This window comes from Temnothorax americanus, unplaced genomic scaffold (assembly GCF_048541705.1).
Source record: "Temnothorax americanus isolate GAGA-0224 unplaced genomic scaffold, ASM4854170v1 Scaffold15, whole genome shotgun sequence".
Classification (NCBI taxonomy): domain Eukaryota; kingdom Metazoa; phylum Arthropoda; class Insecta; order Hymenoptera; family Formicidae; genus Temnothorax; species Temnothorax americanus.
Window position 1 is genome coordinate 2,661,386 of NW_027509286.1, and position 15,475 is coordinate 2,676,860.

Genomic DNA, 15,475 nt, shown 5'->3' on the forward strand with positions numbered 1-15,475 from the left:
ATATAATACTAGGCATCGTTACTAAAAACGAGGTTTGTCATTAAGATATATACGTATATATACTTATGTGGAAGTCGGTGGTAATATTCAGTTTCATAAATTTAGATTAATATTCAGTCTTCGGTTTACAGAAATCCCATTCTTATCTCTAAATTCGTATTAGGCAGTTATACGAAGCAAGTATCACCTTGCTAAAATAAAACGCACTACCATATTCACTTTAGAGATCATATACATGCGGCAAAATATTTCTAAACTTGTACAAAATTACATAAACGATAATATTGCGATGCTATAAAATCAAAATGTGATAATTATTAAGTAAATTTCTCGATGAAATTAGGGAGAAATATTTCACAGCCAAAATGATTTTACAATCATGTCCCCATATATTGAAGAGTATTTATTCAGGATACGATGAATAATAATGCGAAATTGAGTTAGCTAAGAAATATCAATATTAAGTTTTCAACGTTGAAGACCGATCTCCATGACAAGCCGTTTAATTTTAAAAAGGAAATCCCACTGGAATCGGCGTGTCGGATTGGCATGTCTTAATGAACTGAAAGATGTTCTTAAAGATTTTCCGATTGTGATTGTGTTTCGTTGTGTTAGTTTAAGTATTGTTCCTCTTTTGCAATCAGTGTGTTTTGTCTATATGTATGCCACAGCAAGTACCCGATACTCGGACTGTGACAATATTGTAAAGATTATTCAAATCTGTTGAATCTAACTTCTTCAATTGATCGAAGTCGTTTCAAAGCTTTTTTCTTAGTCATATAATATACTAGTTAAAATGAACTACTAAGTTCTGAAGTTGAAGACTTATTTCATAGGCGAGAAATTTTCATTATGTACAAAATCTTTAAATAATCGCGTCTCTAAACGCGACATAAATAGCAAAGAGTCATGAGCATTTAATATAGGGCGCATTGAACTCACGATTCTAATAAAGATTAATCTAAAAATCGTAAAATACAAATTACAAAATGTGCTAGTCTCCATATTGCGCAGTCTATGAAATTATGCATAAAAATAAATACATCGCTGTAGTTGACGAACAAAGTATTATTATATATATATGTATATATAAATATAAATCATATACATATATATATAATGCTGCATATACATAGTTTATATATATAAATTATGTATAATTTATATATAAATTACATAATATGGAATTATATATTAAACGCTCGTTTCTTTCTTAACTGGCAAATGGCTCACCGGCTCATCTATATAGATCTCATTAGCCTCGAATTGTTGTATATCACTCGACTTGGCAGGTTCCGCACACGCGTTCATTTCGTCGATTAAATTGAGATTATTTATATCGCGCGAACTAGACCTACTAATTGACGGAATATCAGCGAGAGAATTAAAGTTCTTCTCCAGCAAAAGATCTTTCGACTCGGGTGCGTTAAACACATTGTGATCCAAAATCACATTTGGCAGTTGCGATTCCTCGCGAGAGTTGTTCTCCTCCAAACTTTTGTCGGAGGTACAATAGATATTCGATAGGGAACAGGCGTAGGGGGTCTCCGCGTGCGGCGTCAACGTACACGGATTATCACTAGTCAAGCTATTTATCTCGAAGAGCGAACGTTCCGAACGATCGAACGATTCTCGGGACTCAGGAACTTCTTGCCCGCATAAATTCGAGCTGGTTGTGCTTTGTACATCTATCAGCGACGGTTTCGAGTACTCGCGATACTTTGTGCTCATCAGCGACGTGATGTCGTTCAGGGAATTGCAATAGCTGTTCATCAGCGGTTTCTCGTGCTCCAACGGTAGGCAGTACATGCTATTGGAGAGATATAACCGTCCCACGTCTCTCGACGCGCATTCCTCCTCGGCGATGACCTCGACCTCGTCCACGCTGGGACACCTCGAGAAACGCTCCTCTTGCGTCGTTTCCATATTCTCGCAGATTTCCGGCAGATTGTGATCGCTCCGCTCGCTAGTCATCTGCGTGACGGTATCCATCTCAGAGCTGTACTCTAAGCTGCACTGCTGGGAGACGTTCCGCAAGTGCCGCTCCTCGTCCGTCTTCGAAACGTCCGCGTCCGAGTCGTGTGCCATTCTCCTCGACTGCGGCGTTTCTCTCGTTGTATTGGACATTACGACGTTAACGTGCGGGCTGTCCTGTTGCGCGCTGTTGTTGATCTTCTTGATACTATGCATCAGATTCTCCTGGCCGATGACGAAGCGTATCGGGATGTTTCTCTCTTCGGAGATACTACCGCCGCTATCGGACAATATATTCACGTTTTTGATGTCGTTTATGGGGTTCAGCTCGACGTGTATATTGGTATTGTTCACTTTAGCACTGCTGCTGAGGATGCTGCGTTCCAGACTGTTGTTGATCTTCGCGGTAGGCCGAGGTATGGAAATACAACTGCCCCCGTCACTAGTAGCCCCGCCGTCGCCCTGCTTCCTCGGGCCGAGATTGTTCTTCTTCGCGGTCGCGTGTCTACGTTGTTTCTTGAAGAACTTCCGGGCGACGCCGCTCTGATGCGGATTGTAGAACATCTCGACGCAGGCCGACGACGGCTCAGTATACGTGGTGACGGAGTTGTTAGAGCGATACTGATGGCGATGCATTACTATTAGGTTCGCCGCTTTCGTGTTCACGGAAACGGCGGGCATGCTCTCTCGATTGACCGCCAAGTCCGCGAGCTTCGAGCTGTTGTAGATTTGTTGCGACTGGTTGGTGTTCCTCGACGAAGCGACAGAGTTCGTGTCGGATATCGCTTGGGTGACCTGCGAATTCGACAACGGCGGGACAAAATTTTGCACCAGCGGCTGCGTCGGAATCGCGACGTTCGCGTCGCACACGCTCCTAGTGCGGCAGCAACGATTCTTGCGCTTCTCCAGCCAGCATCGCATCTTCAGCCACTGGCTCCGGACGTCGTTACGAGCGATCCCGTAAAAGAACAGTACAAATACACCCAGCGAACTCGTGGTGATGGCGTACGCCACGGCAAACACGGTCTCCTCGAACGGCATGGAATCGAACGGCTTGATCGTTACCGCGACCGCGCCACCCCAGGACATCAAATACAACAGCAACATTATGACTTGACCCTTCCACTGCGTGAACTGCGAGTGTTCCGGGTCCTCAATATCGGAGGACACCGTTTGCGTGCTACGCATGCTGTTCCTGTCCGCGGAGGGATTCGCGTTCGGCTCCAACAACTCCAGATCCATGTTCTCCGTAGCCTGAGTACCCTCGGACAATTGCGTATTCGTGTCGACGTTTTGAATCGCGCGTCTGATGAGGAAGAGGAAGATTAGCAGGTACCCGATTAAGATTCCGGACGGTATAAAAAGCGCAGCGAGCGCCGGCCCAGACGTGAGGAAGCAATGAGAGTAACCGGCGTACTCGCGCAGATTTATCGCGCCGGATATTCCGCAGATTATCAAGGCCACGCCCCATCCGACTAGGTAGAGTCCTAACAAGGGCTTGGGTATAGGCTGATCTGGAAGCTCGTCGTCAGGTATTACATCGAGGCCTGGTTTCGTTAGTTTTTTATACATATTGCTGAAACAGAAGGACCTCGATTAATGCTTCATTTTCTTTGATAAGCATGCAATAAAAGATCTGTTGTATTTTAACTGAATTCTTGCACAGTTCATCTTTCTTTTTCTCTCCAACGTGAAAAGAGAAACAGGAAAGATGAACCGTGCAAGAGATTCAGCTAAAAAAAAGTACAAGCCTATAGTCACCTGGCAGATACTGCCATCCACAGAAGGCAACACAATGACAGATAATGTAAAGCAAGACCAACACCCTGGCAAATCTCGATGTGTTCCGTTTGCTGGATGCCGATGCTGTATAGGAACGCTAACAGCGCCATGGCGAACCAAGTGTTGATAACCGAGTGTTTCGCCTTCTTAGGCATCGTGATAGACGTATAAGAGATAATATACGTCACGGACATGATCATCAAGCAAGTTATCGTCACAAAACTTCCGATATATATCGCGGGATGCGAGTACCTAAATTTCGCTCCGTGCAAACTGCAAAAGTCACACGCGATAACAATAGAATGGCAATCGAAAGGAAAACTCGAAGAAAATATACGTATAAGAAGGCTTCATACCTATTTCCATCCATATCAAGATGCGAAACTTCCTGCAGAAGTCCGTAATATCCTAATCTATCGCAATGAAAAACTATCAGATTATTCAATAGATTGGTTAAATGGCATCCATCACTGGTCCATCCTCCCACGTTATTCAACGTTTCGTCCCACACCACTGGTCTCGGCCTTTTCCCGTTATAATGATACAACGGTGCCTTCAACATGACATAAACCGGTTCGGACAAATTTCGCATTGACGTACCAACTGCAAAAGAAAATGACGCAACTTATTTAAAGAAATCGTGGAAAGTAGATTCTATGTGCTACGATTTTCGACTTACTTAATTTACTGCCGACGATACACGTTGATATGTCCATGCTATTGTTTGCAATCGTCTTAGGAAAAAATCTGCTGTCGCTGTACATAGATATCATAAGCTGTTGAGCTCTTACACCGTCTTGCGCACCGTGATGCAGCAAAGAAGCGGGTAACTGAATGGAAGCCTCTATCGCCTTATCCTTCGTATTGATCGGCGTCGTCCTGTTAATCGTTGTGCAGTGCAGAAATCTCGCGTCCGAATCGGTATTCGCAGCGATATTTGTGTACCACGTACATGTCAATCCGCCAAAACTGTCGCGCTTAACACGAAACTCCTCGAGCGCCATATATTTTTTATGCGACTGTATGGACGGTGTAAATTCTATAATATGCTCAATCGCTTTAATCAGTCTCGTGCAGGCTTTAAAATTTATTTCCGCTCTCTTCAACATCTCTTTCGGCAATCTCATCATCGAATTGACGATGTCGACCAACATGATTCCGAGTTCCTTCTCGTCTATCAAGAAGCTCAAGTAATTCTCTATGGTTCGTACAATGAAGTGGACTTCGACCTGATCTGTTAACTTCACCGAGCCATTTCCCGTGTAATTTTTGAATCTCTTAGCCGTCTCTAGCAGACTGCTTTTCGTCAAGGATAGATTAACTTTCGAAAATTGCTCCAAGATTTTCGTTGTATGAGATATGTATGGACACGATTCCGTATTTAGATGTTCCCACTGACCGCTCGTGTTACAGCGATAAAAAGCTTTCAAGGGCGCTTGCATCAAGCCCGACAGACGACTGCCTTCGCACGGCAACTCTGCTTTCCATCCCACTATCGTTCTCGGCCACGTGTAAATGCCCTTGTTGTTTCTTGTTACTGAAAGGAGATTACGTGATTAGCGGTTCATTAACGTTGCAAGATTCGATTTCTTACCTGCTAGAGGACAATAACGCGTATGCTCGGATATCACAATAACGCTGATTGCCTTCGACTTGTTGCCGTTTACGGAAACCAGTAAACAATTCCATTGTCCGTTATGCTCTTCCTTGATTGGGACTATACTAAGAGCACTGAGAGACAATACGAAAAAAAGATACAATGATTATTTAATATATAATATTATTCAAGTAATTCGAGGAACTTTTTATATATTACCTGTCCACGATGCCGCTATCCGAAAGGTACCTATTGTCAACCTTAATGTTGGGTAAATTCTTTCGCGGATCCTTGTAAGCATTTAAATCCACGATTTCGGCGGTAACATTAGGATACCACAACCAATTCAACTTGGCGCTTTTGTCTACCGTGATACTGGGCGCTCTGCACTTCAAGGTAATCGAGTCTCCAGCGAAGACCACTTGATTTTGAACCGGACGAATTTCAATTGCCGGCGATATCCATTGACATTGAAGATCCTCCAAGAATCTCAATTTCTTCAATGACTGCCCTTTGGCAACTATTGGCGACGCGCACTTGGGCGTTGGGCTGAAATATTAAATCAAACGTGAAAGATTATCAATGTACATAATCGCAATTGATATCAGAGATACGATATACGTTACTTTAATTTAATTGAAGAATTGTAGATCCAATTACTGAACCAATATAGGTCGCAATCACATTTCCAAGGATTGTTCGACAAGTCTCTGAAACACGCACAAGTGTTATAAATTTTATACAGATATATTATTGAGAAATAAATGCAAATCGGTTTTTACTCACAGTTGTTTTAACATCTTGAGCCCGTGAAACGTTCCCTCTTTCAAAGTAGTCAAACTGTTTCCGTTTAATCTCCTAAAAACATAAAGACCCGAATTTGTGTAACACAAAGTACATTTCTATGTATATACATAATATACATACATAGAAAGCTAGTAAAATTAATATCTGCTAGCGTAAATAAATCTTGCATTAACTTACAAACGATCTAAGGCCAACAAATCATGAAATAAGGATGGCGCCAGCGTAGCAATTTTATTTCCAGACAAATCGCTAGAGCAACAAAGCAAAGAATGCATAAGACAAAAGGAAATATCTTTATAAGAAAATATTTATATGCTCTTATCAGCTCTTTCACTCTAACACTTACAGCCTTTTGAGGTTCGATAATTTCTTGAACGCATAGCTGTCTATTGTTGATATCTGATTCTGGCTCAGATCTCTGAAATCACGAGTTTTATGAGATTATAGAGACTGAAGCAAATTTACCGGTGAGTTTTCACTTATGTACGAGTTCTTACAATCGCTCCAAGTTTTCCAAGCCATTGAAACAGTCCTCGCCCACAGAAGTAATCTTGTTTTTCGATAAGTCGAGTCGCCTGAGATTCGTCAGATTCGCAAACGCATCCGCTTGAATGACGCGAATGACATTTTTGCTCAAGTCCCTGCAATCGATTGGGCTATTATCGCACCATCGCCCACAAACCAAAATTATATACAGAAAGTACAAAGCACACTGCCTCACAGCTGTATAAGTTCCACGCTGACTTTGTTGACATCCACGTCCTTGATCTCCGCCAAGTCGTCGCCACATTTGAGACGCAGCCATTCGGCCTGAGCACCGACCGACTTGCACGAGCAGTGCTGCGGGCACACGACCGCGCTGGCCCACGTTGGAAGCAGAAGAGCAAACAGAAGGCTGGCCTTCATGATTGGAGGGAAGTGGCCGTTGATCTGAGAGGCACACAAAAACGTGCACTTACTTATAGCGTTACACAAACCCACACGCGTTCGAGATACTCCACAATTCTTAAGTGTCTCCGAACTGAAACGACAGGCAATCGAGGCAATATAGGATGTTCTCAGCAAAATAACGGGCACGAATAAGAGAGAAACAAAGCGAAGAAAAAATATATACTTTGCCATCGCTTTCTGACAGATGTGTACGTACGCGAGAACCCTGCGGGTCGTCGGAGCCGATTTTTCACGGCCGCGAGAATTAACGGGGGGCGCGGGGGGGGGGGGCGAAAGACGGGCGTCCCGAGATACTCACGGCCCAGTTAAAGATCGGCGGCTCTCACATTGTCGACGAGCGGATTTTAAATAGCCGCATTTTATTTGTGTAGCCCCCGTGCCCGTGTGTTATTGACGCTGCGGACCAGGGTGGACTAGGTCAGAGATAAACCTGTCCGACCCGACGACGTCCGTCGCGACGCTATCTGACGAGAGCGGCCGGTAACTCTTGGCGGCTGTTCGCTGGCGCGGCGGAGGACCGACCAACTTTTTGCGGGTTGCGGGAGTTTGTTTCTGTCGGAGGTCGGAGGACCGGGAGTCCGGGAGAGGACGATATTTAATTAGTAATTACGATCAGGCGGCCACAACCGTTTTCGTTTTTGCGCCGTGTCCGCGAACGATGCGGACGTACGGTAAATCTCGTCGCCGGACACTGGAGGTTGCTTAGGACACATAACCTTTGAGCGTCGAACCGTTCGCTCTGCCTGCCTGCTGAACTGCAAAATACCCGGAGATGTCGATCGAAATAGAATCTGCCGAGTGAGTAAAAGGATTTCGATTTGTTTCGACGAATATGCAGAATTGTCGACAAGCTGCTATCGTGTACTTTATTGTTTTGCAGTGTAATTCGGTTGATACAGCAGTATCTGAAGGAGTCGAATCTTGTGAAGACGCTGCAAACCTTGCAGGTATTTAACTTTCATTTAACTGGTTTTAACGCAGGCTTTTTTTCGTTGCTCGCTTGCCAATGTGTTTTCGTGCACAGGAGGAGACGGGGGTGTCGCTGAATACTGTGGACAGCGTGGACGGATTTGTTGCCGATATAAATAATGGCCATTGGGACACGGTTCTGAAAGCTATACAGTCATTAAAGCTACCTGACAAGAAACTCATAGACTTGTACGAGCAGGTAGATACGTTACATTTGAATTATATCTTAAAAGTAATATAACAGTCTTTTTAGTATACTATTTTGTTCTCTTAGTATTTTAGTTTCTGTAATACACAGATGTTTTTCTAAATATTTCGTAGATCTGAATCAAAGATATATAATTGATTGCGCTGTTGTACTTTTATAAAACAATATTTATATATTTTACCATTCTTTAGGTTGTTTTAGAACTAATTGAACTGCGAGAATTAGGCGCGGCACGTTCCTTGCTGAGACAGACTGATCCAATGATCATGATGAAGCAACAAGAACCCGAGAGATACATTCACTTAGGTATATATCTATATCTCGTTTGATCAAATTTCTTTTTTTACTTTTTAACTATTGTACAATGGTGCTTATACGATATATGTACGTTGCTTTGCAGAGAATTTACTCGCACGCTCATATTTCGATCCACGCGAGGCGTACCCCGACGGAAGCACGAAGGAAAAACGTAGAGCGTACATAGCCACTGCTCTCGCTGGCGAAGTGTCGGTAGTACCATCTAGCAGATTGCTCGCTCTATTGGGACAGGCATTAAAATGGCAGCAGCATCAGGGTCTGCTGCCTCCTGGCACCACGATAGATTTGTTCCGAGGAAAAGCGGCGGTTCGCGATCAAGAGGACGAGAAATACCCGACGCAATTGTCGAAGCAAATCAAATTCGGCCAGAAATCACACGTAGAGTGCGCGCGTTTCTCGCCCGATGGCCAATACCTGGTGACCGGCTCGGTGGATGGTTTTATCGAAGTGTGGAACTTCACGACCGGCAAAATTAGGAAGGACTTGAAGTACCAGGCGCAGGACAACTTTATGATGATGGAGCAAGCGGTCCTGTCGATGGCGTTCAGTCGCGACAGCGAGATGTTGGCGGGCGGTGGTCAGGATGGTAAAATTAAAGTATGGAGGGTGCAGAGCGGACAGTGCTTAAGAAGGTTCGAGAAAGCACATTTGAAAGGCGTGACTTGCCTACAGTTTAGCAGAGATAACAGTCAAATATTGTCGGCTTCGTTCGATACTACTATAAGGTACTTAGTATAGTGACTAAAAAGAGTTACACTTCAAATATACTTCAGCAATAAATATAACATTGTTAACAGAACATGAATCAATTTTATAGGATACATGGCCTTAAGTCGGGGAAAACTCTTAAGGAATTCCGCGGTCACTCTTCGTTTGTCAACGAAGTTATTTTCTCCCCAGATGGCCACAATATAATCAGGTATTTATTACGAGGTATTATATTGTAAACCGGAAATAATAATTTTTGTTTTTGCAAATGAGTGCCATTACTTTGTAGCGCGTCGTCGGATGGAACCGTGAAAATTTGGAGTTTGAAGACCACCGAATGCATAGGCACTTACAAATCATTGGGCGCCGCTGATCTCACGGTGAACAGCGTACATGCTCTTCCACGAAACCCGGAGCATTTCGTTGTGTGCAATCGTTCCAACACGGTAGTAATTATGAATATGCAAGGGCAAATAGTGAGATCGTTCTCCAGCGGTAAACGAGAGGGTGGTGATTTTGTAACTACAGTGGTGAGTCCGCGTGGCGAATTTATCTATTGCATCGGTGAGGATCTCGTGCTCTACTGTTTTTCCACGTCGTCGGGGAAGCTCGAAAGGACGCTCAATGTGAGTATAGCTTCACGTTTCATCGTGATATTCCGTTTATCCTGATTTACAGCGTTCCGGCCTTTTTAGATACACGAGAAGGACGTGATCGGCTTGGCGCATCATCCCCATCAAAATTTATTATGTTCTTACAGCGAGGACGGTCTGCTGAAACTGTGGAAGCCGTAAATAAATAAGAAAACTCATTTCCTTGTATATTTAAGTGCAGAAAGTAAGGAGAATTTCTTCATGTACCGGCATGCAATACAGCATTTTTTACTGTGGTATTACAAGTTTGTCTCTCAGTTATGCGATTATTAATTCATTTGTTCTTTCATCGCAATACAAGCACGCATACATATATGCATCATTTCAGCACTTAAATAAAAATAAAATAAGTCTGATTATATTTTCTCGCGTGGCGAGGCTTTGCAGCTCCCTTTAACACTTTTCACGCGATTCCGCTTCTCGATTTCCTTTTCGCCCACGTTTCGAACCGATTATCATCGTCAATCCGTAATCGGCGCGATTGTCACGTGCGCTTGTAATGCAAGCTCAGCCGTCTCTCCGAGCAGCGGTAGCGATCGCGGGACGGCGCCGGTTACGGTACCGGTAACGCTAAGAGTGGCATCTGGTTTTGCGTGTAACGGCCGTGTATTACAGTTAATTCGACCGCTCGAAAATCCTTTACCGCACGCTGGAATATGATTACACGCATTTCATTCGGACACAAAACAGTCCCGCAGGCACACGGCGCGTTGCGCCTAATCGTCTCGAGCGTGCATCCCCGCGGTAGGTCACAGACACAGATACACGAAATCGTTTATTATCTCCCAGCACAGAAAGCCTCTTTCGATCTTCGAACAGTTTTCTTTGTGCTCTTATAACATCGGGAGTATATCGGATATCAATTGGATAAAATATAAAAGCGTGAGAAAAGTAAAACGGTTCGTAGATTAGTTCAAATTCGTCCCTTTAATTTACTCGTCTCAAAGCTAATTTAGTTTTCACATAAGTCAATTAACACTAGACTTATCAAAGCGGTGAAAACTAATTTTTAATTTTTTTTTATTACTTTTAAATTTAAAGATGCATTTCTTGAGATTTTCCATAACTTTTGTTGAGATGTGTAAATGATTTAATGAATCAATTTACTTTTTCCCTTTATCCTCATTTTTTAAAAAGATATATATTATAAGTTGTTATGAACGCGTTTGCGCGGCGATATTTATATGTGTGTATATTGCAAGAATTTCCTTCCGCTAGTAAGCTTAAATTCACGATTGAAAGACCGGTAAGTAGAACGCAACTGCGAGAACTCGATAATTGTTATTGCTGCCAAAATTATATTGCACTTGTTCCCATTACCAATGATTGCACTTCGTCTAGCAACTCATAAGTAGCATCAAAGAGTAGTCCAAAATCACGCAAAGATTGTCGGCGGTGCCGGGTATAACTACAAGGAAGAGAGATCGGCGGTGAGACCAAGAGTCCAACCGATAATTGGACCAACTTGGTCCAACTGCACCGACAGGATACTGAAGTAAAGTGAAAAACTTCCAATGACATTAAAGTCGCATTAGCCGGGACTGGGAAGGAAGCGCGGAACGACTTTCCGGTCCATTTGTTTCCACGTGTGGATTACATGCCAAAAGGACCGACAGTGAACTTTCACGCGGTCTTCCAATCCCGCTTTGTGAGAAAATCCCGTCGATCTCGCATACTTGTGTCATCATAAATGACGGGTTCTGTATCGTTAAAAGACAATGAAACGCATATTCCAATAAAGAAACGCATTTTAAATTATAGGAACAAGCGTTTAAGACATAGACAATTTTTCTTCTATTAAACATATCCAAGAAAGTTTCACTCGAGAAAATATTTGATATTAAAAAATAAAAGTCTTGTATTATATGAGTTTAAGCTTTAGAGATTTATATCAACATTAACTCCTATTTCTTTCGATTAATTTCACACATCAGACTTTATGTATTTAAAAAAAAATTTCAAGTTGAACTGAAATTATATAGAATTGTTTACTTAGAACGCATTCCGTTTCACGCATGATGCATCATTTATCCTTGTTTAACATTCGGTTTAACAACAAGGATAAACGATGCATTATGCGCGTCATGCGTGAAACGGAATGCAACGATAAGACAAAAAGGAGCAAAGACTAAGAGAGGGATCTTATGTCATCGACCAGAAGCCAAGGATCTTGGAGTAAGATTGCTCTTCGATTAGACCCACGTTCTGCGCGCATCGGTTTGATTAATCGCCGGCTCTCTCGGCCGGATACATTTTCGCGCATAGGGTTTTATGAAGATATTAACGAAGGGTCGTTTTCGGTAAGCGGCCACATAAGCCGTAAGCGGACGCGCGCAAAAAGGAGCAGCAGGTCGGTGCTGGTTTTGGCGCTGTCTAAGACGCCTGAGCCGACCACCGATCGTACGACCGATAACCCGGTTAACCCCACCAGTCTGTTATTATAATATTTGCCGAGCCGAAATATAGTGATTGCTTATTTGCTCGGGCCCAATTACGTTCAAGCGCGCGCCGGCTAAGGGGCCCGCGCTACGTGACGACGCGTAGGGGGATAGGTACGGGAAGGAGGGGTGCACTTAGTCCCGAACGAGTCCCGACCAACCACCCACCCCGTATCCTATCTACCTGCCTCGACTAACGTCGGCGACGTTATAACGATTAGGTTCGCACGATCAGATACAGGCGAGCGTGTAATGTCTATTATTGCTCGCGGAGAACGCGTTACATCGAATGCTTCAGCGTTATCGACGATTTTTCCATGAAAAATCACGCCTTTCCTTTCCTCGTTAACGCGTTCGTTTCCTTGGACGGGGAATCAGGTGCGACGCGATTGCGTAACGAAATGCAGCTCGAGGGAGCGACGGGGAGACAGACCTGCCCCGTAAAGTTTCGTAAAAGGCGAATACCCATCGCGAGGGAGGAACTACGAACGGTTGGTCTTCGGGGAAGGAAATTCGCTTCACTAATTTCGCTTCTTCCGACGTGATATCGTACGAGTGCCTTCAAACGTTATCGGATCAATCTAAAGAGAGCGGCGCGCTCCTTTTACCCCTACGCTCACTGTTCTTTTAACAGTAAGATCATCCGTCCGTCTATAATGACGAGCGTGGGCTAGTAGACAGCGCACTAGCCTATTGAGCCAAAGGTCACGGGTTCGATTCCCGGTAGAGCTAGAAAAATTATATTCGCTTGTTCTCCTCTCGGAAGGCAATGGCAAACCACAGAGAGTAGGTCTTGCCAAGAAAGGACACAAACCAGTGACACAGATCAACTGGACTTTTAATTATAGCTGTTGCCTGTGGGGTGAAAGGAAGCGGTTCAAAAAACATTGGTACCAAGATCGAAAATGTCAATAGTCTTATAGTCGATAGATTATTGAGGTTTTCGATCTTGGTACCAATGTTTTTTGAGCCGCTGGGCAACTTTGTAGACTTTGCAGATGGTTTCGTAGTTTTCACATAAGTCGATTAACACTAGACTTATCAAAGCGGCCAAAACTAATTTTTAATTTTTTTTCGTTCTTTTCATTTTTCATTATTCTCGAGACACTCCGCAGTAATTTACGGTCTGAGACCAAAATACGACGCTCGGCGACGACGCGGCGACGGAGAAGACATAAGAATTAATTTCTTTTTTTAGAAGCTATATAACATTTATTTTATTCTTGTGTCTATCGGCAATTAGGCGCCACTTAAGAGTCTTTGCCGAGACGTATTACGGATCTTAATAACTCGAAGCGAATCTTTCGGAGAAGACGAATCATTCGGGGGGTTGCCTGTCGATGATATTAGCGATACGGACCTCGCGGATCTTGCTCGATCCTTTTCGTATAGTTTCTCGTTTCCGTATTTCCGGAAGACTCTCCAATTTTGCGATCATAATTTGTTAATAATTGGACATTTTGGTTGTGGGCCCAATGGTGGAAGGGCCTTCCTCTCGCTGGCCAACTGGCCCCAGGTGTGTGCACGGGGAGCGTGGCGGACGCGTGCTTCTCCCCTCTTTTAACCTTCGCTTGCAGCCGAACGCGCTCGATTCGACTCGCTCCTCTCTTCTTCTTCTTCTTCTTCTTCTTCTTCTTCTTCATCGTCGTCGTCTTCCTCCGCTTCTTTCGCCCCGCATTTTTCTCTTCCGTTCGCTCTCGGTTCTCTGAGCGCGCCTCCGAACGTTCTCGCCGAAATTTGACGCGCGCGCGGAATTCCTATTCGCAGATATTGATTCGCAAACATGTAAAGAAATGGCATATGAAGTCATAGGGTAATCGGATTATAACGTAATATTACGCGTGAAAAGAATTAGACACGGAAGAAAAGAAAGTTGAATCAATTGAATAGTCTAATAAAAATCTGAAGATCTTTATAAAGCAGACGTGCAACAGACGATCTTGTTCTTTACTCAATCATGAATTACTTTAAATAATTTTTTATTTTTGTAAAATTTCAATTTTTTTACAGAGTTATTTTCAATTGAAGTGACAGTCGCAGTTCGCAGTCGCTCGATCGAAAGTCGATCTCAGATCGACCGAGGATCGGCGAATAAAAATTATAATTATTCATGTTAAAGTAAATTAGTGACAGATTTTTCGTTAATTGCCGTGCAATCAGCGAGACTTCAGCGGGCGAGACAGTAAAATGGTTAAATGGGGTATCGTCGTGTGTAGTTGAGCCGGGCGATGGGTAAGTTTCGATGGTACTGCCGCGGCGGGGAGGGATTTGCATTCGCGGAAAGGTGGCAATTACTCGCGGAACGGAATATAACGCAATTATCGAATTAACCCTCGCACCCCCACATAATTCGCGACTTCACGATTTAAGTGGATAATCATTGGGAACCGGCTGACCGGGCCGAACGCCGAAATTCGCCGGTCGAGCATCAGGGAATGTGGGGCGGCCGATCGAGGGCGGTGCATCGTGTAATTTACCTTGCACGTTACGTACGCACGCACCGTTTGCTCTAATGGCGAGTTTAACGGGCGACCTCGCTTCCTTTCGATGGGTTCCGATCCGGGAGATATCAATCGGCCTTATCTATTTTCCCGAGTCGAAATTTTTATCCCACTTTCGACCTCAATACTCAAGTTAATTAACGTCTACTTTGGTACTCTGAAGTCTCCGAGTTGAAATTTAATTCTTTCGCGTATCTTGGCCACTTGGAAAAAGATCGAACGTTATGGAATAAGAAAAGGAAGAGACTGTGGAGCCGGCACATCCTTCCTCGTAAAACTTCATCTTCCAAGATTCGTGGTGAAACGTCGGTAATAATTTGACGTTGCGTAACGTGCCCTGTCTGTTTCGATCGAGCGGAGGAAATCGATCGAGCGATTGGTAGCCGCGGACTCGAGAAAACTTTGCTCTCGATCGAAGGGGCCACTCGGTCGCGCAGGAGGGTGCCGCATTGTTACGTTTATAGCCTTCACATTTTCACCTTCATTTTCGTCTCCCTCATTCGCGCGGACCTCATTGTCTCGCGGGCTGCCGAACAACTGTTCATTGTACCGTCGATTTCAATGCACGA

General features: G+C 43.8%; 2 protein-coding genes across 3 annotated transcripts; one reads left to right on the plus strand and one right to left on the minus strand.

Annotated features, from left to right (window-relative positions):
- Positions 1-937: 937 nt before the first annotated feature.
- Remo (Remoulade) lies at positions 938-7,555 on the minus strand. 2 transcript variants are annotated; one of them, XM_077401686.1, is made up of 13 exons: positions 7,410-7,555; positions 6,882-7,090; positions 6,658-6,801; positions 6,507-6,578; positions 6,338-6,409; positions 6,140-6,211; positions 5,980-6,063; positions 5,573-5,902; positions 5,351-5,487; positions 4,436-5,293; positions 4,113-4,359; positions 3,736-4,029; positions 938-3,550 (listed from the first exon to the last, which is right to left on the minus strand). In XM_077401686.1, exons 2-13 carry the CDS (start codon positions 7,064-7,066, stop codon positions 1,195-1,197), a joined length of 4,851 nt encoding a protein of 1,616 aa, XP_077257812.1. In that variant the 5' UTR covers positions 7,067-7,090; positions 7,410-7,555; the 3' UTR covers positions 938-1,194. The 2 variants fall into 2 exon arrangements, with proteins under 2 accessions (XP_077257812.1, XP_077257813.1); XM_077401687.1 differs by lacking the exon at positions 6,338-6,409.
- A 66-nt stretch (positions 7,556-7,621) lies between these two features.
- On the plus strand, positions 7,622-10,328 carry Smu1 (Smu1 spliceosomal factor). The gene is made up of 8 exons (XM_077401688.1): positions 7,622-7,909; positions 7,992-8,058; positions 8,136-8,279; positions 8,480-8,594; positions 8,689-9,331; positions 9,424-9,525; positions 9,604-9,940; positions 10,010-10,328. Exons 1-8 carry the CDS (start codon positions 7,884-7,886, stop codon positions 10,106-10,108), a joined length of 1,533 nt encoding a protein of 510 aa, XP_077257814.1. The 5' UTR covers positions 7,622-7,883; the 3' UTR covers positions 10,109-10,328.
- The last annotated feature ends 5,147 nt before the right edge of the window (positions 10,329-15,475 follow it).

What these genes read in the sequence shown, in the direction of transcription:
- Remo (XM_077401686.1), bottom strand. Translation starts at nt 7,066, where the DNA reads ATGAAGGCCAGCCTTCTGTTTGCTCTTCTGCTTCCAACGTGGGCCAGC. An exon ending in CTCAAGATGTTAAAACAACT is followed by an intron (nt 6,064 to 6,139) that starts GTGAGTAAAAAC and finishes TGCGTGTTTCAG; the next exon opens with AGACTTGTCGAACAATCCTT. An exon ending in GATAGCGGCATCGTGGACAG is followed by an intron (nt 5,488 to 5,572) that starts GTAATATATAAA and finishes ATTGTCTCTCAG; the next exon opens with TGCTCTTAGTATAGTCCCAA.
- Smu1 (XM_077401688.1), top strand. Translation starts at nt 7,884, where the DNA reads ATGTCGATCGAAATAGAATCTGCCGA. An exon ending in TCATAGACTTGTACGAGCAG is followed by an intron (nt 8,280 to 8,479) that starts GTAGATACGTTA and finishes ACCATTCTTTAG; the next exon opens with GTTGTTTTAGAACTAATTGA. An exon ending in GATGGCCACAATATAATCAG is followed by an intron (nt 9,526 to 9,603) that starts GTATTTATTACG and finishes ATTACTTTGTAG; the next exon opens with CGCGTCGTCGGATGGAACCG.